General features: G+C 51.8%; 8 protein-coding genes across 8 annotated transcripts; 5 read left to right on the plus strand and 3 right to left on the minus strand.

Moving 5' to 3' along the window:
• Window positions 1-412: 412 nt before the first annotated feature.
• On the plus strand, window positions 413-2,633 carry PHYSODRAFT_547229 (hypothetical protein; the record flags this gene model as incomplete). The annotated part of the gene is given in 2 exon segments (XM_009532913.1): window positions 413-1,224; window positions 1,244-2,633. Coding segments are annotated over 2 exon segments (1,965 nt in total), but the record flags the coding sequence as incomplete, so codon positions are not given.
• Window positions 2,634-4,746: 2,113 nt separating this feature from the next.
• PHYSODRAFT_513011 (hypothetical protein) lies at window positions 4,747-6,766 on the plus strand (the record flags this gene model as incomplete). Its single annotated transcript, XM_009532914.1, has 6 exons — window positions 4,747-4,994; window positions 5,067-5,132; window positions 5,218-5,277; window positions 5,354-5,422; window positions 5,488-5,788; window positions 5,885-6,766. Coding segments are annotated over 6 exons (1,626 nt in total), but the record flags the coding sequence as incomplete, so codon positions are not given.
• Window positions 6,767-7,307: 541 nt separating this feature from the next.
• On the minus strand, window positions 7,308-7,832 carry PHYSODRAFT_513852 (hypothetical protein; the record flags this gene model as incomplete). The annotated part of the gene is made up of 1 exon (XM_009532915.1): window positions 7,308-7,832. A coding segment is annotated over one exon (525 nt), but the record flags the coding sequence as incomplete, so codon positions are not given.
• Window positions 7,833-7,856: 24 nt separating this feature from the next.
• On the minus strand, window positions 7,857-8,009 carry PHYSODRAFT_286692 (hypothetical protein; the record flags this gene model as incomplete). The annotated part of the gene is made up of 1 exon (XM_009532916.1): window positions 7,857-8,009. One exon carries the CDS (start codon window positions 8,007-8,009, stop codon window positions 7,857-7,859), a length of 153 nt encoding a protein of 50 aa, XP_009531211.1.
• A 933-nt stretch (window positions 8,010-8,942) lies between these two features.
• PHYSODRAFT_511111 (hypothetical protein) lies at window positions 8,943-11,264 on the plus strand (the record flags this gene model as incomplete). The annotated part of the gene is made up of 1 exon (XM_009532917.1): window positions 8,943-11,264. One exon carries the CDS (start codon window positions 8,943-8,945, stop codon window positions 11,262-11,264), a length of 2,322 nt encoding a protein of 773 aa, XP_009531212.1.
• A 543-nt stretch (window positions 11,265-11,807) lies between these two features.
• PHYSODRAFT_513505 (hypothetical protein) lies at window positions 11,808-12,959 on the plus strand (the record flags this gene model as incomplete). The annotated part of the gene is made up of 1 exon (XM_009532918.1): window positions 11,808-12,959. The coding sequence occupies one exon, from the start codon at window positions 11,808-11,810 to the stop codon at window positions 12,957-12,959; it is 1,152 nt and encodes a 383-aa protein (XP_009531213.1).
• Window positions 12,960-14,269: 1,310 nt separating this feature from the next.
• PHYSODRAFT_335516 (hypothetical protein) lies at window positions 14,270-15,139 on the minus strand (the record flags this gene model as incomplete). Its single annotated transcript, XM_009532919.1, has 4 exons — window positions 14,270-14,500; window positions 14,566-14,856; window positions 14,891-14,980; window positions 15,029-15,139. The coding sequence occupies 4 exons, from the start codon at window positions 15,137-15,139 to the stop codon at window positions 14,270-14,272; spliced, it is 723 nt and encodes a 240-aa protein (XP_009531214.1).
• Window positions 15,140-15,293: 154 nt separating this feature from the next.
• On the plus strand, window positions 15,294-16,027 carry PHYSODRAFT_335517 (hypothetical protein; the record flags this gene model as incomplete). Its single annotated transcript, XM_009532920.1, has 5 exons — window positions 15,294-15,380; window positions 15,482-15,596; window positions 15,654-15,754; window positions 15,790-15,869; window positions 15,946-16,027. The coding sequence occupies 5 exons, from the start codon at window positions 15,294-15,296 to the stop codon at window positions 16,025-16,027; spliced, it is 465 nt and encodes a 154-aa protein (XP_009531215.1).
• Window positions 16,028-19,580: the final 3,553 nt, after the last annotated feature.

Here is a 19,580-nt window from a genome sequence, read left to right on the forward strand (position 1 = left end):
CCTGGAATCGATCGCAAACCTCACGTGCTGCTTTTTCGCCTTCTCATACTCCTTTATCAACTTGAACAAGGCGTGATCAGGAGGAAGACCAGAAGCTAGACCGCCACTTTCGGCTCGTACGGGAGAAATGGGAGACCATGCAGATCGCTCTCACGATTTCTGTTCCGAGTGCTGTTGCTCTCCATTCAGCGAATTCCACTCGTGGTGATTTTTTTCTCTCTCAAAACGCCGAGGTTTTTCGTAAACTTTCTACTCGTGGAGCAAAGTACTTAGTGTATTTTACGTGTCTTTCGCTGGCAAATGCGTGCTTCACCACTTCAAGCCCGTTGACGATCTAATAGCGGAGACTGCCTGTTGCAACGACTTCAGCTCGACAAGCCACGGACGCTGTAGCATGACCAACCAAGACCCTCCTACCGATTGGGCGCTTGAGCACTACCACCAGCAACTACTAAACCGCAAGACACGATCAAGTACAAGCTGGTTCCATCCGTCCGGCATCGCCGCGTTACTAGCAGTCACAGGCCGAGTTGTCATCGGGCCGCTCGCGCTATTCCTCCTTTTCGTCGCCACCAAGTACCTCTCAGACGCCCCTGTCCTCATCAAGCCCAGCGCCAGCTTGTTCTCGTTCACTGAGAAGGATTTATCGATGGCTGGAGGGTGCACAGGGTGCCTTGGAGCATGCAAAATCACTCTGCTCAAGCTCAGTTTGTTCAGTGATAAGGCGTTCGTCAGTGCCCCGACATTCGCAGCCCTCGTCAGCCAACCCCCAACGGAATCGCTCTACGACTTCAGCTCTTTGAACAGTGATGTTCTAGCTCTCGGAGAGGAATTGGATGGTGACGGTACCATTTGCCACAGCGGCATCAACGAGTGGGGGTCTACCACGGTCATGGCCACGAGCACGCCGCAGCAGATACTGAACATCGTCTCGACACTCAACATCGGCGTGTCTCTGCAGACGCAGCGTGAGCTGGAGCTGGCTGTCGAGCGAGAGGACGAGTGCAAGGCGACCTGGACGATATTCGGGACTGCGCGGCTCTACTTGTACCCGACTGGCGCTGGCAACGGCGAGTTCGGCAAGATCCCCGCCGCCACATTCAGCGTCTTCCCTGAATTCACCGAGTGCCGGCCAGACGTCGAGGTCGAGTATACGAATTCCAAGCTCGCACTAGCCACCGATGGCGAGGATCTGCTCGCACAAGTCCCCGATGTGTTGACGCTGTTTCCCTAGCAGCATGAGCGAAGTCTCGCGCATTGTTCCAGCCACTAACACGAAGTATGGGGCCGCGACTGTTGTGGAGCCTGAACTGCAAGCGTACTACGGAGGCTGCCGCGTTCGAGAAGTCAACACGTCGGGCGTCTACATCGAAGACACGTGCGAGATCTCCAAGCACTGGGCGACGTATGGGTTGATGGTGCAGTCTCCCGACGACATTCCTCTCTGCAGCACTAAAGACGTCTGCATCCACAACTACTTCAACACGCAATGGGAAGGACTGGTGGAGGTGGACCCTCAAAACCCCAACCGAGTCGCGCTCTACCTCAACACCTTCCGCAGTCGATACGGTGACACCGTCGGGATCAACCTCCTCCCTGGTATTGTGGTCACGCAGATCCTCCTCATGGGCGTCGTGAGTCTGTACCAGGTGATGCCACACAGACGATCGGTGCTGCTCACCCAGATCTGGGCTTATCGATGCCAGAACGGCCGCATGCAGATCGTCTACCTGGCTCAGATCACCTACCACTTCTACTACAACTCGGACCTGTACATGCTTGGGCTCGCGACTGGTACACTCACCGGTGAATCCATCGCAAACCTCACGTGCTGCTTCTTCACCTTCTCGTACTCGTTCGTGAACATGGTCAAGGCTCGCTCGGGTGACCAGCAGCTGGACAGACACTATCGACTCATCTGGGAGGCCCTGCAGTTGCCTGTCACGATTTGTGTCGGCTCGATTCTGCTGTCCGTACAGCGCACGCCGTTCGTGTCGATTCTTACCAAGAACGCGGAGATTCTACGCAAGACTTCAGCTCGTGGTGCCAAGTACTGCGGGTTAAACGACTCTTGCATTCTCTTCGCGTATAACATGCCGTCGGTGGTGGTGATCCTGTCCTTAACTCCAACTGTCATCACCTCGCTCATCGCCAAACTGTTTACTTCGAAGGTAAATTCTGTGAACGGTACTTTTGGCTCGAAGAGTGCAGGTAACAAGGTCTCAGCGGCTGGAGTGAGTATCACGAAGAAGAGGGAGTATGAAGTCAACTCGGCCACACCCGAGGAGCTCACGTCGTTCGAGAAGAACTGTATTGGCGCTCCATTCACTAAATTATTCCACGACTGCGAAGATATCGCGTACGTCTCGTACAATGGTAAGAGATGCATCACGACTGAGGCGCTGCTGCTCACGGGGTATCTCTACTATGGCGAGCACATCTACCAGGCGACGGCGGTGATGCTGCTGTTGGTTGCTCGATTGGTACCGCAGCGAATGCTACGAACGTTCAATGTAATACTGCTCCGTTGGCGCGTAGACCCGCAAGATGGCACGCTGACTTACCCATTATCGTGCACTTGGTACACTGCGAGCACCGAGAACCACAGACTCGGAATGGCTACACCGATAGCCTAGAGGTCGACCAAAATGAGCTCGAGCTTGATCGCTACAGCGCGTGACGCCTAAATCCATTATTCAATCTACCAAAGCGTTCCACTTCAATGGCGATGCCGCGAGCAATATCCAGCAGTGCATCGTTTCGACTCGAAACTTTGGCTTCATGATTCTTGGATCGGGATCCCACCAGATTTGCACATTGTTTATGCTCACGCATGAGCAGGCATCAACAAACTAGGATATGCCCTTTGGACTTGAAATCGGCACTTTGGAAACCTTTAATTAGGCACCATACAAAGATCTATATATTAGTATGGTAAAGTGAAGCATTTGATTTAGAGAATGTGTTCTACAAGTCGCTATCAACAGTGTTTGTGTTCCTGGCAAGAGATATATTCATGGGGCCGAGTGTGAATCGTTCTCACACCGGGACTAATTCACGGGTAGTCCCGACACTGCGTCGATCAAGATTTTCAGTCTGTGTGGTGGTGATGCCAGGTCCACCAAGCTAGAGAGCTGTTGTTACCCATAATATGTGATAAATTCCATGATGCGCAACAGCGCGCAGGTACAGTGTAGCTGCTCCTTGCTCGTTCTGTGGTATCCACAAGCCAATGTAAGGTAACGAAGATTTGATAATAAGTCGATTGCCAGGCTACATGTAGTTAGTTTATTATACTGGGATAGGAAGCAACGTTAGTGCTGCTATCGCAGACCAAATAGGATTATATCCGTGGTACGTCAAGTCAAAAGGTGACCCCTCTTGACACCTAACTGGAACATTGTCCTGAAACCGGTGTGACCCCGGTGCCGCACTGAAGGTTTATATGTGGGGAAGCTGAACTGGTAGGATACCCATCACACCGGTATGGCCGCGGTACCACACTCGGCTTCCAAAAGGTTTATATGCGTGGGCAGATTGAACCGGTATGAGTCAGTAACATATATCGAATAGTAGGAGTGAAGTAAAGTGAATGATTGAAGCGGGCAGAAGCATACAAAGGTAAACATTTTCATTTTCTACAAGCTACAAACAGATCTCGAGCAAGGTTCGTTTTATCACTGTGTATAAGCACCGCCAAGGCATATCATGTATCTACAATTTTGAGGTGAATTACCGGGCAGACGCCGCGGCTGCGAAGCAGACGCCGCGGCTGCGAAGCAGGCGCAGGAGATGCCCGTGGTTCGTAAAAAAACTCATAATAATAGAAAGCGATTATACCAAAAACCTCCTATCCCAGCCTTCGCGGAGCCCTAGTTTAAAATACTTACTTTGGTATATTGGTCTGTTACGATTGCCTGGTCGACCCAGCCCCATCTTATAATTTGGCAGGTACGGCTGCCGCGGAATGCGCTGCCATGTATGAGAGCTTCATTGGCGTGCCAAATGCACAGAGCAGAGGGAGGTCGAGCTAGCACGAATTATATTGGCGCGAAGCTTGAAGGCATAGTGACGAAAGTAACGGGAGGAGGGTGGTGGCAGTGGTTATTGTAGCGGCGACGGAATGAGTGTTTCTAGTAGTTCTAGCCCAGTTGCTACTGCGCTAGATAAGATAAAAGCACCGAGAAATACATGTACCAACGACATAACCATCAATGGACCACTATTTACTATAGAACCAAGCCTGAAGCCATTCTCATAAACAAGGACATTTTGAAAACTCCATCTAGGTACTTTCGATTGTTTATGTACCAAGTGCCTAGTTTGTTGATGCCTGCGCATGAGTCTGGCTGGGTACATTGCCATGTCATCACTTTGCAAATTGCAGTGCAGTGCCCGACTCAAGTGAAGGCGAATACGATTCTGATCTCCATGCGTGGTAGACCTATGATTTCGGGGCTGAAGCGGACGCTATTGCTGTTGTTAGTGGCGAAGGGGGTCGAAGGTGCCAGTATTCTGACGACCGACTGCAGTGATCTCTGCGGCCAACCCACCCCCTGCATCATCGATGATTCGGACGGGTATTCGTGTCTTGAGGGCTATAGCGATCTCGGAAACGCTATCTGCCTCCTTGGCGCGATGGAGCTGGGTCCAGACGTAACGCAAATGTACGTTATGCTGTTCATGAGTGAACTAACTTTCGTGCACTAACGCAGATTCGCTAACGCCCCCAATACATGTAGCACGCTTGCTGGTGGAAACAAATCAGACCGTGTTACGAGAGGCGTCGTGTCCTCGGTGGATTTCAGACCTGACTTCGCTATCGAAGCGATCCAAGCGGCCGACGTCGCGATCGTTAGCCTGAATATGTCGGCTGCCGTTGCCCGGCTCCCGCCGTTTCTACCAGCGACGACTACTCGGTTGCGTCTCGAGAATGACCTGTTGACTGGGTTCCCCACGCTTGCTCTGCTTCCCCTTCAGTCGCTTTCGCATCTGTGAGTATCACTCCTGGGTTCATTGTACACGGACTTCAGACTAAACAAATACTGGGTTTACTCTGCGAGCAGGAATCTGGATTCCAATTGGATCGAGGACGTCGATGTCAGCGCTTACTCGAACAGCCTCGTATCACTGTAAGTCCCTTGGGTCGTGCTGCTTTTATTTATTTTACAAAATATTCCTCTTCTCACAATAGCAATGTCGTGGACTGAAATGTAGAAGCCTACGAGCCAACGATATGCACTCATTCGAAGGGTACTTTCCTAAGCTGCACACTCTGTAAGTGCTTTTCTGCTATCTGCCTTTTTTTTTTACATATTCATTAACCTGAGGATGCCTTATTTCGTATTTGTAGAGATTTATCGCACAACCGTTTTTCTGCCATCCCTGAAAGCGTAGTTCTCTTCCGTCATCTGAAAACATTGTACGCAACTCTATAGAGCCACCCAATCAATCGATGCGATGAAGTACTAAAAGTTATTGATGCAGGCGCATGAAAGGCAACGCTCCTTTATCGCGCGATTTTACAGCAATCCAAGCTGACTTCCTCCGCAATCTGACGTGGGATCTCGAAGAAGAAGATTTCGATGCTCTGAGCGGATGCGATTCAGACCTGCAGCAAATTCACGGACTCTCGGTCTGCATCGCTGACGCTACGGAGAGACCTAGTGCCAGCGGTGCACTGATGCGTTCGAATACACCCGTGGAGCGGAAGCTGTACAGCTACTCCTATTCGTGTCCAGGTTATTATTCCGGCGGCGTGCTTGCTGGCTGCGTGGTCGGCACTGCAGTCGTTATGGCGCTCGTCGGTGTGTTCCTGTGGAGGTGGCAGAAGCAGAAGCAGTCTCCAAGCGTACCGCCCGGCTCTGACAATACGCCGACCAAGAACACGAATGAATCGTACGCATCGGTATGGCAAGACCCGCAACTTCTAGCAATTCAGCTGAAAGCCGACGAGATTGAAGACGTGAGAAAAATCGGCGGCGGAGCGTACGCAGATGTGTGGCTTGTCAAGTATCGTGGGACTCAATTGCTGGCTTCCAAGCGCTTGCGAAAAGTGTTCGAAACTCAGCAGAACACGCAGAATTTCCTCGAGGAGATCAAAATGGTCGCGAACTTTGACCACCCCAACATCGTCAAGCTGGTTGGAGCCGCCTGGATGACGGAGTCGGATCTGCAAGCGCTGTCAGAGTACATGGTCGGTGGAGATCTCCGCGAGTTCCTGATCTACCCCCACACTCCTCGCACGTGGGCTGCCAGGAAGCTGGAGATTGCCACGGATGTGATTGAGGCGCTCGTGTACCTGCACTCGTTTATCCCTCCAATTGTGCATCGCGATCTCAAGTCCCGCAACATTTTGCTTTCGAGAGAAATGCGAGCCAAGTTGACGGACTTTGGTGTCTCTCGCATCATGTCGGAAGAGAATACCATGACACAAGGCGTGGGGACGAGTAGGTGGGAGGCTCCTGAAGTTTTGGCGGGTAAGGAAGACTACAACCAGGCGGCGGACATCTTCAGCTTCGGAGTGGTGCTCTCTGAACTCGACACGCACGCGATCCCGTATGAAGACGCACGAGGACCGAGCAACAATCCGCTGGCAAATGTAGCCATCCTGCAGATGATCGCGGTGGGGGCCATTCGACCGAGCTTTTCGCCACACTGCCCTCCAGACATTCGTGCTTTGGCGAACCGTTGTCTCGCTCATGATCCAGATGACCGTCCCACGGCTCCGGAGGTAGCATACGCTTTACGGACCTTGACTTTGTAGGAATTTTTGGAAACCACGTACGAGAACCAGTCTTTACGAACTGTTGGTTAAATTGGTATGAAGCACACCCTGCTTGCAAGGACTATTCCTCTTTTTTATTTATTTTTTCTTGTACACTGGTGCAGCTTTCGAGTGTCAAAGGCACATGCACCCAGTCTAACTGAGTTCTCTTGATGGCTCAAAACAGGTTGATGAAGAAAAAACACGTCAGGATTACACTGAGAAACACCTTGATCGCTCTAAGGTGCTGGTACTTCGTGACACCAAATACGATAAATCAAAGTGTCTTACTACGTAGTCTCATCATTTTTTTCTTGCTTTTTTTTCTAATATGAGAGCATCACCAAAATACGCACCTCCTTTTTTGCTGTAGAATCGGGTACTAAGTACTTCGAAGTAGTCATATGTATAAAGTAAAACTACGCTCAAAACTAAGATACACGGATGGACATCGCGCGCAGTGAAAAATGTAGAAGTTCTACACTAGAACCAAATAGCGCCTCGTTGTAATTCCGTATTTGTTGCCAACGTGGAGATATCTCTAGTAGCGTGGGTTGACTTGGCGTTTAGCCAGAAATTCCGTGTAATACGGGTAGTTCCTGTTTCTGGCGAGCTTGGCCCCCTTCAGTCCTGTCAGTCCCAGCATCATCATCACATAGTCGTCCGATCTCCCTGCTTCAGCCCAAATCTGTGCTCTTGCCGTCATTTCAGCCGGAGTAGCCTTGTCACTCACGAGCTTGGGAAGATGATACCCAGAGCCCATCGTTGAAATAACACTGTCGTCGAACGCGTTCACATAACGCTTGTAGATTCGGTACGCGTTCGTGTTCTTGACCTGCTCAATCTGCGCCAGACTTGTGACGCGACCCAAGCCGAGTTCTACCCAGATATCGTACGTAGGGAAGCCTCCTCGAGCCCATTTATTCAGCCGATACATTTCCGCCGTGTCCACATATTTCACGAGCAGATTGTAATTCTTGTGGGACGTCAGTGCGGTCCCAGAAAGCCCCTCCATCTTCAGCGCCTTCTTGACGTAGTCTTCGGTCAAACTCGAGCCCGAACGCCATCCTCACCTTGATAGGGATCTTGTCTACGAGTTTCGACCATAGTGACTTCGCCTCACTCCTCTTTCCTCGGTGTTGTCGTCCTTGGTGAGTCTTAGAGATCGCGTTTGAGTGGCAACGCGGTCGTCAGCGGCAACGAAAGCTTGCGATAGACAGTCGCGCGACTCGAACGACGACATTTTGGTCTTTCTGACCCCCGCTGCTGCTAGGGAAACGTTGCTGGCGCCGACAACCATGAACATCATCGCCAATAAAAAATGATGCGAACGCATCTTGGACACAGAGAGAAGCAGCAGCTGTGGCAGTTCCCTCGAGGGCGAATGCCGAACTGAGTCCAACCAAAACGATGAGACTTTGCCCCTTACACGTTTACACGTCGAGTAAACATCGTGGCCTCTCATGTTTACAGAGATCAAATCGTAAGATGATTTAGTACGCAACACGCCCAGCTTAGAACTCAAGGGACAATTGATCATCTTCTCTTTAGTGCGCCAATACTTCTGTTTAGAATGATGGAAGGATTCCCGGAAAATATTCGCAGTTTGGACGTCTGCCGCCAGAGCTTGCAGCTTTTATTGACGGTGATACGAGTAGAACACATCGTTGTACTGTAGCCGACAACTCAACGGATGTTCTAGCGTGCTATACATACTGTTTTGGTAGAGAATTCCCACTAAAGAACAGAGTCGGCACGTCCAAGTCTTATTTTTAAAGACTTGGACGTGAAACAAACTTCTCCATTAAACTGGAGGAGTACTAATACCAAGTCGAAAGAGCAAATATTTAAGCAGCCTCTGCTGCAGCAAAGTTTGGACGCAGTTATTCCCAAGAGCAGCACGTGCATGTAGATCTACGTGTTTCTCGAATGAGCTCACGTTTCTGACCAGGGTCGTCAGGATCTAAAAACGACCCGTCCTGGTGCTTGAAGCCAACAGAGTGCCAACAAAGTTGCTGATCTATTAGTGACGTTCCTCACGTTCCCCCATTCTGAGGAGGATATAGACACCTGGACAACGGACACCTGGACTTGAAACGACTTTCGCCCCAGATAGGCTATCGTGGTGTCCTCTGAGCTGAGCTGAGCTCAGCTTGTTGTTATCTGTCGAGCGACCATGACTGCAGGCGACAAGTACAATGTGGAGGTCGAAGACCATGGGGGCTGGGCGAAGGAGTATCACGCGGCGCAGCGGCAGGAGCGCGAGAGTCATCGCTGGACGAATCTGCTCAAGCCGTCCGTCATCGGGGCGCTTTTAGCCGTAGCTGGACGCATTGTGGTGTGGCCTCTAGCGTTGCTGGTGGTCTTCACGTCAACCAGCTATCTGTCGCACGGCAACGTCCTCATTCTAGTCGATGACAGCATCTACGCGTTCACGGAGCAAGACCCGACGATGGCTGGAGGGTGCACGGGATGCCTGGGTCTTAACAAAGTCTGCTTGATCAAGTACAGCATCTTCGCGCAGGACGCGCTCATCGGAGCGACAACGTTCAAGAGCTTCGCCGGACGCTCTCCAGATCTGTCACTGTACGACTTCAGCACGTTAAGCGCGGAAGCTCTCGAGCTCGGAGAGAAACTCGACGCGAAAGGCGTGTACTGCCAGAGTGGAGTGAACGAGTGGGGGTCCATGACTGCAGGCATCGCTGGAAGTGCTCAAGACATTCTGGACGTCGTGAATACTCTGAACCTAAACATCGCGCCGCAATTCCAACGCGAACTCGAGATTGCAGTGGCTGGTAAAGCTCTGTGCGAGTCGGGATGGAACATCTACACTATCACACGGTTGTTCCTGTATCCGACTGTCAAGGGCAGCATCAACTTCGCCAGCATCCCTGGCATCGACTTCAATATCTTCCCAGACTACACCGAATGCCGCCCTGATGTGACTATCGACGACAATTTAGTTGGCTCCAAGCTCGCACTCGCAACTAACGGCGAAGACCTGCTAGCAGTATTCCCGGATCTACTCAAGTTGTTTCCGTACAACTTCGAGAGCAGCATTCCTCCAGTGCCACGCGCTGCTCCGGCTGGAACGACAAAGTACGGCTTCACTTCCGTGCTGCAGCCTCTTTTCAAAGGTTATTACGGCGGCTGCCGCGTTCGTGCTGTCAACACAACCGGCGTCTACATTGAGGATACCTGTGACGTCTCAAAGCGCTGGTCTTCCTACGGACTCATGATCCACTCCCCCGACGACATTCCAATGTGCTCCACGGGCGACGTGTGCATTCACAACTACTTCAACTCGATCTGGGAGTGGGTCAACTACGTCAACGAAGATAATCCGACGCGCATTGGCATGAACCTCAACACGTTTCGAAGCCGCTACGGCGACACCGTCGCCCTCAGTATTTTACCGGGCATTGTGGTCATGCAGATGCTGCTCATGGGCATGATCAGTCTCTACCAGGTGATGTCGCACAACCAATCGGTGCTGCTGACGCAGATTTGGGCCTATCGCTGCCAGAATGGACGCATGCAGGTGGTCTACCTCGCGCAGATCACGTACCACATCGTCTACAATTCTGACTTGTACATGCTCGGCCTCTCGACGGGCACGTTGTCGACCGAGTCGGTCATGAACCTCACGTGCTGCATCTTCACCTTCTCGTACTCGTTCGTGAACTTGGCCAAGGCTCGATCAGGAGATCAGCAGCTGGATCGCCACTTCCGCCTCACGTGGGAGACCATGCAGATCGTCATCACCTCCACCGTGGCCGCCATTCTGCTGTCCGTCCAATCGACTCCTCTGGAATTCATCACGGCGCAGAACGGCGAAATTCTACGCAAGACTTCCGCTCGCGGAGCCAAATACTGCGGTCTGAACGACTCGTGCGTCGTGTACAAGACCAACTTGATCATCTTCATCCTCATCTTCTCGGTCGGTTTGGGTATCGTGGCCGCTCTGTCTTCGCTCATCGTCAAGCGCCTGAGTCCGAAGGTCAAGAGCGCCGTGATGTCCGCCAGAATGTCGCTGACGGGTCAAGGCAGCTTCAAGCACAGCCGAAGCAGTCGAACTTCAGTTCCGGATCCGAATGGAGCTCCTCCGACGATCGAGGGTATTATCAAGAAGAAGTCCGTCAACGACGGTCTCACCTCCTTCGAACGGAACTGCATCGGAGGACCATTCCGAAAGTTGTTCCGAGACTGCGACGACATGGCCTACGTCATGTACAAGGGGAAGAGATGCACGACTGTCGAGGCGCTTCTACTCACGGGGTATCTGTACTACGGAGAGCACGTGTACCAGGCCTCGTCCGTGATGATGCTTCTGCTTGGACGCATGCTGCCCAAAAAGATGCTACGCACCTTCAACCTGCTGCTGCTGCGCTGGCACGTGGACAAGCAGACCGGAGCACTAACTCAAGTCTTGTCCTGTCCGTGGTACGCTGCCAGCCAGGAGAACCACTCGCTTAGCGGAGCCTCGCCCGTGCCTTAAAACTTATGATACTCAGATGAACTTCAACATGCACTGGAATGACTGCAGCACATACACATACCGTAGACTATATTCTGTGTCGTGCTTGCACTAATTAGATCCGACCCAATTTTAGATCTGCACAAACGACGTGTTCTTTTTTTAGTCCTACACAAAAAATGACGTGTTCTCATTCGTCCATTATCGGTAACAATGCACGACGGAGGCAATACGTTGACAAGCCGAGGAGTGCCCTCCTCGCCGCGGCGCCGGAGTGAGGATCTGGAGGGCGGCGCGGCGCGCGCGCGGCGGCCATCTGCCTCTGCTCGAGTGGTGGGGGCCAAGCGCCGTTTGTGGCACTACGCGGTGCCGCTGCTGCTGCTCGTGGCGACAATCTACTCGTTCTCCCATGTGGAGCAGAGGGCCGTAGAGCAGACCACCAAGACGCGGGACGAATCGTCCACCAAGACCCAAGGGGGCACGTTAACTCATATCGACGACAACGAGTTAACAACTCAGGGAGATGGGCAACTGCCCTCTTATTCGACGGACAAGGGCATTATTATGTGCATGCACAATGGTGTCGTCCCATTGGGGCTGTCGCTAGTGCGGGAGCTTCGCTGCCTGGGCAACACGGAGCTGATCCAGATTTACCACTGCTTCCCCGAGGAAATGTCCAACTCGTCGCGTAAACTGCTGTTCGAGGCGGACAACAACCTCGAGATTGTGGACGTCTGCACGGACCTCGTGAAGCAGGGCAAGCTCTCGGAGGACAGGGCCAGACACTTCCGTAGCTGGTGGATCAAGCCTCTCGCTGTGTACCACACCAAGATCAAGGAGTTGCTGCTGGTGGACATCGACGACATCTTCATGCGCGACCCGGCCGTGCTGCGGACCACCGAGGGGTACCACCGCACGGGTACAACCTTCTTCTACGACCGAGTGCTGTCCAGCACGGAGTTCTTCAACCAGGACGTGGACGGCGAGCAGTACCTGAAGAAGTTGCTTAACGAGTTCGACTACACCAAGTTCAACCTTCCGACCGGATCCACGCCGTCTGCGCACCTGAGCCCAAAGACGTCGTACGCGTGGCGCCGCCAGACGTCGCACGAGCAGGACTCGTCGCTCGTGGCTATTGACAAGTCCCGCGCGGGCAAAGCCATGGACGTGCTGTTCTTCCTGATCACGGAGCAGCACTTTGTGCATGAATTTTCGTACGGAGACAAGGAGAGCTTCTGGATCGCGTATGAATTGGCCAAGCAGGAATATTTCTTCTCGCCGTGGGGCGTGGGGGGCATCTCGTCTTCTACGAACAAGGACCTGGAGAAGCACGAGGACTCGCTCTGTGGTAGCATCGTGCAGTACATGCCTGTGGAGGACGAGACGACCGAGTCCGAGCTGCTCTACGTGAACGGCAAGGCGCTGCTGAACCCGTTCCCCGTGGCTATGGACAAGCTGGGCACTGCCACGCACAACGTGCTCTTCAACACGAACCCGACGCACCTCACGCCCCGCCAGAAGCGGAGGGGCAACGGTCAGACCACGACCAACTACAAGGGCGGATATGCCATGGAGTGCCTGGTGGGCTTCGGTTCCGAGCCGCTGCCGGTGAAGTTCGCGCCCCAATTGCTGCGACGACGTATGTTCTACTTTGGCATCCGCATGGGTGTGCTATCCGCACTCGACCAGTGTTTTCCCTTTGAAGGAATGAAGTAGGAGCGTATGTTGCCCAGAGCGGTGTTGGAAGAACATCGCTGCTGCACCGAGATGGTCAATTGTACACAAATTTCAAGTGCTGCTTACATACCCGCACCCCCTTCCTGTACTCAAATTCTGGAGGAGGATGCATTTCATCCGGTATCGTCATCAGCTTTCTGGTGTACTGAAGTAATCTTCTAAAGTGCTTAATCTCCGATGCAGTGCTCTGCATAGCGTACAAATCAACGTTCGCCCGGCCTCACACTTTGCTATTCGCGACCAATCAAACCACAGGAACGGGAGTTGCAGGCCACCCCAGCCACGCCTCTCCGCTACTTCCTAGTGTTCGCTACCGCCACCGTCATCTCAAGCGTCAATGTTGCCCTGGAATCACCGATCGCTGCGATACCCTCCACCTTCTCCCCAGCAGCAGCCTACACGGTCTTTAATGACTAGAGCGATGAAACTTCGCGGTGGTTTACGAGAGCTATGGATGAAGACGATGGAGAGAGAGCGGGGCCGCCTGCAGCTGCAACTGCAACTGGGAAGGCAAAAAGCTGGCTCGCTTCGTCGGATTGCTCAAGCATTGGCTGGACTCTGGAAAGCTCGTTGACGATGTTTTTCACTAAACTGGAGGTTTATCGCAGTTCGCTGCATGGCTCCAGTATGCAGACGATTTCGCCAAGAAGAACCCGGACAAGCCAAATTTGCTGATCTCAACTTTAGCGTGGCATTGCGGCGACGAACCCCCACCAGGAACGAATTGTATCGCTTAGTATTCGCTGGGGGTGGAAGCAGTCGCCAAGGCGACGGAAACCTTCTCTCCACCGATGGGTTTCAACTGTGGAGGAAGTGTCTTGACGGGTTCAACAGGATGTACCCCGAACAGAAAGCTAATGTCATCGAGACGCTGCCGAGTACGGAGAAATTGGCAGCGAATTTGCAGGGGTTATTAGAATCCCTCCGCCTCAGCACTTTGGCGGTCATTTCGTCCACGCACATCCGAGTTAAAAGCCGTGCAAGCTGTATACTCGTTGCAACCCGTCTTGAGAAGACTCTATGCTCTAAAGGCGGATCACACTCACAGCAGTGAAACATCATCCGGTGGTATGTTTGACCCTGAAGTACACAATATGTGTACCGTTAAAGCGAAGTAGCGCCCTCCCACTTGTCGGAAAGCTTTGACATGAACTCGGCTGGGTTGCATTCTTTTTTATATTAAAATCAGCGAGACAAAGCTTTGGGGGTTGTACACTCAGGAAAAAAATCCCAAAGTGTTTGAGTTTATTGGAGTTTCATTGACTACAGAACTGATAAGCCTAGAAGGCCTATTCATACTTCGCATTGTAGCTCTCGCGGTACTTTCGGTAAGTCAGTCTTTCCACACTGTCTGCTGCTGTTCCCTTTACCTTCAGCCACTTGGATACAAAGTCCTGAGCTTGTTTTTCTTCCAGCCACTTCGAAAGTTGGGTCTTCTGTAGTGCCTTGGCTCTTTGCGATGTTTTCGAGTAACTCTTGCCGACGATGATAATCTTGGTGAGAGCTTCATCGTCGAATTCCTCCATCAATACCTCAAACAAAGATGTCTTCTGTTCTTTCCGCCGAAACGCGTCTGGTAGGAGACCCAAATGCTAAAAAGTGGATCCGCTAAGAGATCGTCGCCTGCCCCTTTCAAATCCAGCAACTCGAACAGGAGATGGGGTGACGTCTGACTGCTCATCCACCCTTTCATCTGCTCCGTTTCCATTTCTTTTGCGAGTTTCGCTGTGTCGGGTTTCGCCTTTAACTCAATAATCATCTTCGCCAGAGCTTCGTCTCCATAGCGTGCTGTCAAGATCGCGTTCGTCGACTCTTGCGTTCCAGGGTGCTTCGTCTTGAAGAAGTCGACGTACTCGAGCCACGTTTCTAGCTGCGGCTTGTCGAAAGAGTTTATCCCCCGCGCTGTTCACCGCCCAGTTGTACTTGCTGACGTACGTTTGCAAGAGCGCATCAGACGTACCCGCGTTCAGCAGCTTGGAGACTTCTGTCGGGTCTTTCAGCTCACGCATTCACATGTTGAGCAGTGCGAGCTGCAAGTTCGCCGCCACCTTCTCCGTACTCGGGTTCTTCTTCGCCAAGCTCAGCATTTGAGCCAGCGCTTCGTCCGTGTAGTAGCCCAGCAGGATGTCGATGACAGTGGTTTTCTGTTTGGGGTGCATCTGGTTAAATCGGTCGAGGTACTTTCTCCAGAGTTGGAAATGACCGCTGGTGAGAAGGTTGTCCGTCGCCTTGCTTATTTTCTGCTCAGCAAAAGTATTGTCCGAAGTCCACACCGTTCGATACTTGTCCTTCATCGCAGCCCTACCGACTACCATGGTGAAGAAAGCACCCTCGGGGTCATGTCGAGTCAGCAACGACCATTTGACATACTCGGTCTCTAGTCTCTTGGCAACCGCAACGGTACTTGGATTCTTCATCGCCACTTCGATCTTGTCCAGTAGTTCAGTAAGCAGTGGTGTTTTACGAGGACAGCCAAGGACAATATGCAGTGACGTGACAAGGTACAGGCGTTTACAGCGGAAAACGAGGCCCAAGATGCGGACAAGAAGCACTCGGTCGACAAGCAGTACAAGGACGGCAAGAACAGCAAGTACATCATGGACGCCATGGGGATGAGTGAGCCGAGCGAAGACAGAAGGATCTGGTGAGCAGTCGCCGGTGATTCAACGACAGATGGCATGGTTGCGAGCTACAACGAGATGGATACGGCGAGTGCGGGTGACACGACCAACGGCATGAACCCAACGGACGGCAGTGAGAGGTCGGAGAGCAGCGTGAGCTTGCTCACTTGCCAATCGGCGCTGTGAAGCTCAAGCACGGAGTCGACACAGTGAAGTACAAGGGCGAGCAGATACGACTTAGCGGCGACAGCAGTGCTGTGGTGACGAAGTAGCCAAGACCGGCAGACACCGTAATCGCTAGTAATACAAAAGGAGTGCTCACGTGAGTGACGCACCGTCGCGAGGACGCAAGTTGAGTCCTCGGCGGCCAGTGTTCGTGTTGACGACTCAGAGCTATACGACCGAGGCAAGTACTGCGCTGAATAAGCCTGTCGCTCACTTGGTGGTTCATACAGGGACTAGTTTACACGGTTGGGCGGCCCTGACGATGTGTGAGGCGGCCTTCACGAAACTAGTCCCAGTGGGCAAGAACACCGTGCATCCAGTGGTGATTTCGGTGAAGCTACCTGAGGGATTTTGATCGATACGCGTGTGCGAGCGGAGATTGAGTGACTTACTTGCTGGAGTTCACGTGGTGGGATTGATCTCTGCAGTTGTGAGGCTTGAGCAGTAGGAGACGCAGAGGCAGCGAGGAAGTGTTGACCGCGATGCCGAAAGCGTTGAGGTGGTTGGATGCAAATTTGAAAGTGAGTTTATTTCGTTAAGGCCCAGTGGTTGGCCGTCTGGGCAGTGCCCAAGGCGGTGCTAGAGTAAATCAATCTGATTGGTCAATCCACTTCAAGTTGAAGTGAATTGACGTGCGTCATACAAACGTCAATGTAGTTGACAGAGGTAATGCACCATGTGCATGTTTCTTGCTTGTCATGAGTGAAGGTGCCTAAACTAGACTAATGCTTACGCCCTAGCCTTGCACTTGAACAGGGAGGGCCGACGACGTGCTCGTCACGTCTCGATCCTTACATCCTCCCGGGTTGACTTCACGTTGACGGCGCTTGAAGTCGTAGACGAGAACTTTCCAGTGCGAGACGTGCTTGATGTCTTTCTCGAGTTCCCACGAAGATTCGTGGTCTGGGAGACCATGCCACTTGACAAGCCACTCAGTCTAGCGATTGAACTGGCGCTTGCGTAGTAGTTGCTCGACAATGTGAAGGTCTTCTCCAGTGTCTTCATCTGTGACGATGCGAGATGCTTTCGGAAGAACACGAGTCTCAAACTTGTCCGGATTGGAGACGTAATGGCTGAGAACGTCTACGTTGAACGTAGGGTTCAACGACTTCATACTGCGTGGTAAAATCAAACGGGCAGCGTTGTCGTTGATCATGCGCTTGATCACGAACGGACCAACTTTACGGGCCGCTAACTTCGCACGTTTGCTGTCAATGTCTTTCGCAGGATGCTTGAGTGTGATACGCCGTGTATCCAGCATAACCAAATCTCCTTCCTTAAATTGGACGTTGCTACGACGTTGATCGTAGTACTGCTTTTGCGATGCTTGAGCCTTGAGTAGGTGTTCCTTGGCTTTGCCGATAATCTTGTCGCGTTCATCCTTGAAGCGGTTTGCATACTCAGACAGTCCTTGTTGAACTTGAACTGTGGTAGACAGCGTAGGAACTGTTCCGAAGGGATTGCGTTCCTTACGTCCTGTGACTACTTCAAATGGCGAAAGTCCGGTAGAAGCACTGACTAGCGTTGCGTGAGCATACTCAATCGTTCCCAACTTGGCAGCCCAGTCATCACCATGATACGAGACCATACAACGGAGTGCATCTTCTAGTACCAGGTTTTGACGTTCGGTTTGGCCGTCAGCTTGAGCGCGGTATGACGTTGTCATATTCAACTGTACACCCATGATCTGCGCGAGAGAGTTCCAAACCGTGACGTGAATTTGGGATCACGATCACTGATGATCACTGCAGGCACTCCATGATGCCGAACGACACTGTCGAAGAAGTTATGAGCGATTTATTCGGCATCATCGGTAGTGTGAACTGGACAGTAGATTGGACGCTTGGACAACTTGTCCACGACGGTCATGATATCATTATAGCCGTCTGATTCTGGCAATCCAGTGCCGAAATCCATGGAGACGACTTCCCAACATTCCTTAGGAATTGGAATCGGAATCAGCTTGCCATTCTTCTTGGCGTTGCTGTGCTTCCAACGTGTGCAGGTTTCACAACTTTGCACGTAATCGGAAACGTCTTCATGAAGCGACGCCCAGTAGTACCATTGTGTGATACGGAGATACGTACGACGAATTCCTGGGTGCGCGGCAATACTGGAATCATGAAATTGCTCGATAATCTTCGTTCTTAGACGATTGCGCTGCGATCTCGGGACACAAAGTCTCATCACTTTGGACTCCTTGTCGTCCGTGAATTGCACATAAAGCAATCCATCCTTGAGTACGTATGGATCGTTTGGAGAACGATACTTGTCGCGAAATCCAGGACCAGTGCGGTAGGCTTTGATGAACTCTTGTTTGAGATTCGAAGTCCATCCTAGCGAACTTGCGAGTTGCATTTGCACAACCGATGTGGCGATCTCTGCATCTTGAACAGGGATGTGGAGATAACCATCGGAAAGATCATGTATGGCGAGGTGACCAGCAGAAGCATCAGCCATCTCCTCCCCCGAAAATTCAACAGGCGAGAGAGCTGAAGACACCGTGGTCGTATTCACCTTTTGAGAGTCCCCATCATGCGGTCTTGCACGATAGCGTGATGCAAAACTGTCACACTGCGGAGTACACGTGTGAAAGCTGATCGTATTGATAGCGGGACGCGCAACACTCTGCGAATTTGGAACAGTCGAGCTTTCACTGTTTGGCGTTTACAGCGAAGCGGTAACTGCGTGTAGATCGCACACTACTCGAAAACTCGATGTCGTTTTACCACTGTCTGACTCGCAATGATGGACGCTGATCGTGTTGACCAGAGGTGGAGCCAATACAAGTGATGTAAACGCATTCGGAGTTGAGTCCATTGGAGGACGGGACAGTGCATCAACTACGACATTCATCGACCCTCTGAGGTGATGAAGTGTGAAGTCGAACTGAACAAAGAAGGTCAAGAAGCGTGCAAGCTTCGAAGAAACCTTCGGGTGGTGTAACAACCACTGACATGCACTGTTGTCCGTGTAGATGTCGAAATGACGACCATAATGACGCCATTTTTCCAACGAAAGCTTGATTGCGTAGAGTTCCTTCTCGTGGGTAGGCCAATTTTGTTCATGCACACCCAACTTCTTGGATAGGAAAGCTAACGGATGATCATGTCCGTTGTGCTTTTGCGAAAGCACTCCACCCACGCAGTATCCTGAAGCATCGGTTGTCACGATGGACGGAAGAGACAAATCCGGTAAAGTCAGGACTGGGGCGGATTGTAATGCTGTTTTCAGCTTGCTGAAGGCGATATCATGCTCTTCATTCCAGTTCCAGGTGTGGTCCTTCTTGACCAGAGGTCCAAACGGTAAGGCGATTGTCGCGTAGTTGTAGATGAAGCGACGGTAGTAGCCTACGAGACCCAAAAAGCTTTGCAATTGCTTTTGGTTCATGGGAACTGGCCAATTGGCGATCACTTCAGTCTTCTTGGAATCCAACACGATGCCTTGGCTCGACACGGTGTGACCTAGGAACTGAACTTGATTTTGCCCAAAATGAGACTTCGAACGATGACAGTACAGCTTCTCCCTGCGTAACACGTCGAAAAGTATACGGAGATGCTGCAGATGCTCCTTCATGTTCTTGGAAAATACACAAATGTCGTCCAAGCATACCACGATAAACGCGTATTTGCCCAAAAGGACACGCATCAGACGTGACCAGACACCTGGCATTCCAGCAAGACCCATTGGTGCAACACACCACTGGTAGGTCTCAGAATGAGTGCGGAACGCTGGGTACTGATGACTCTTCATG

The sequence above is a fragment of the Phytophthora sojae genome, assembly GCF_000149755.1.
Source record: "Phytophthora sojae unplaced genomic scaffold PHYSOscaffold_6, whole genome shotgun sequence".
In the NCBI taxonomy this organism is placed as follows: Eukaryota; Oomycota; class Peronosporomycetes; order Peronosporales; family Peronosporaceae; genus Phytophthora; species Phytophthora sojae.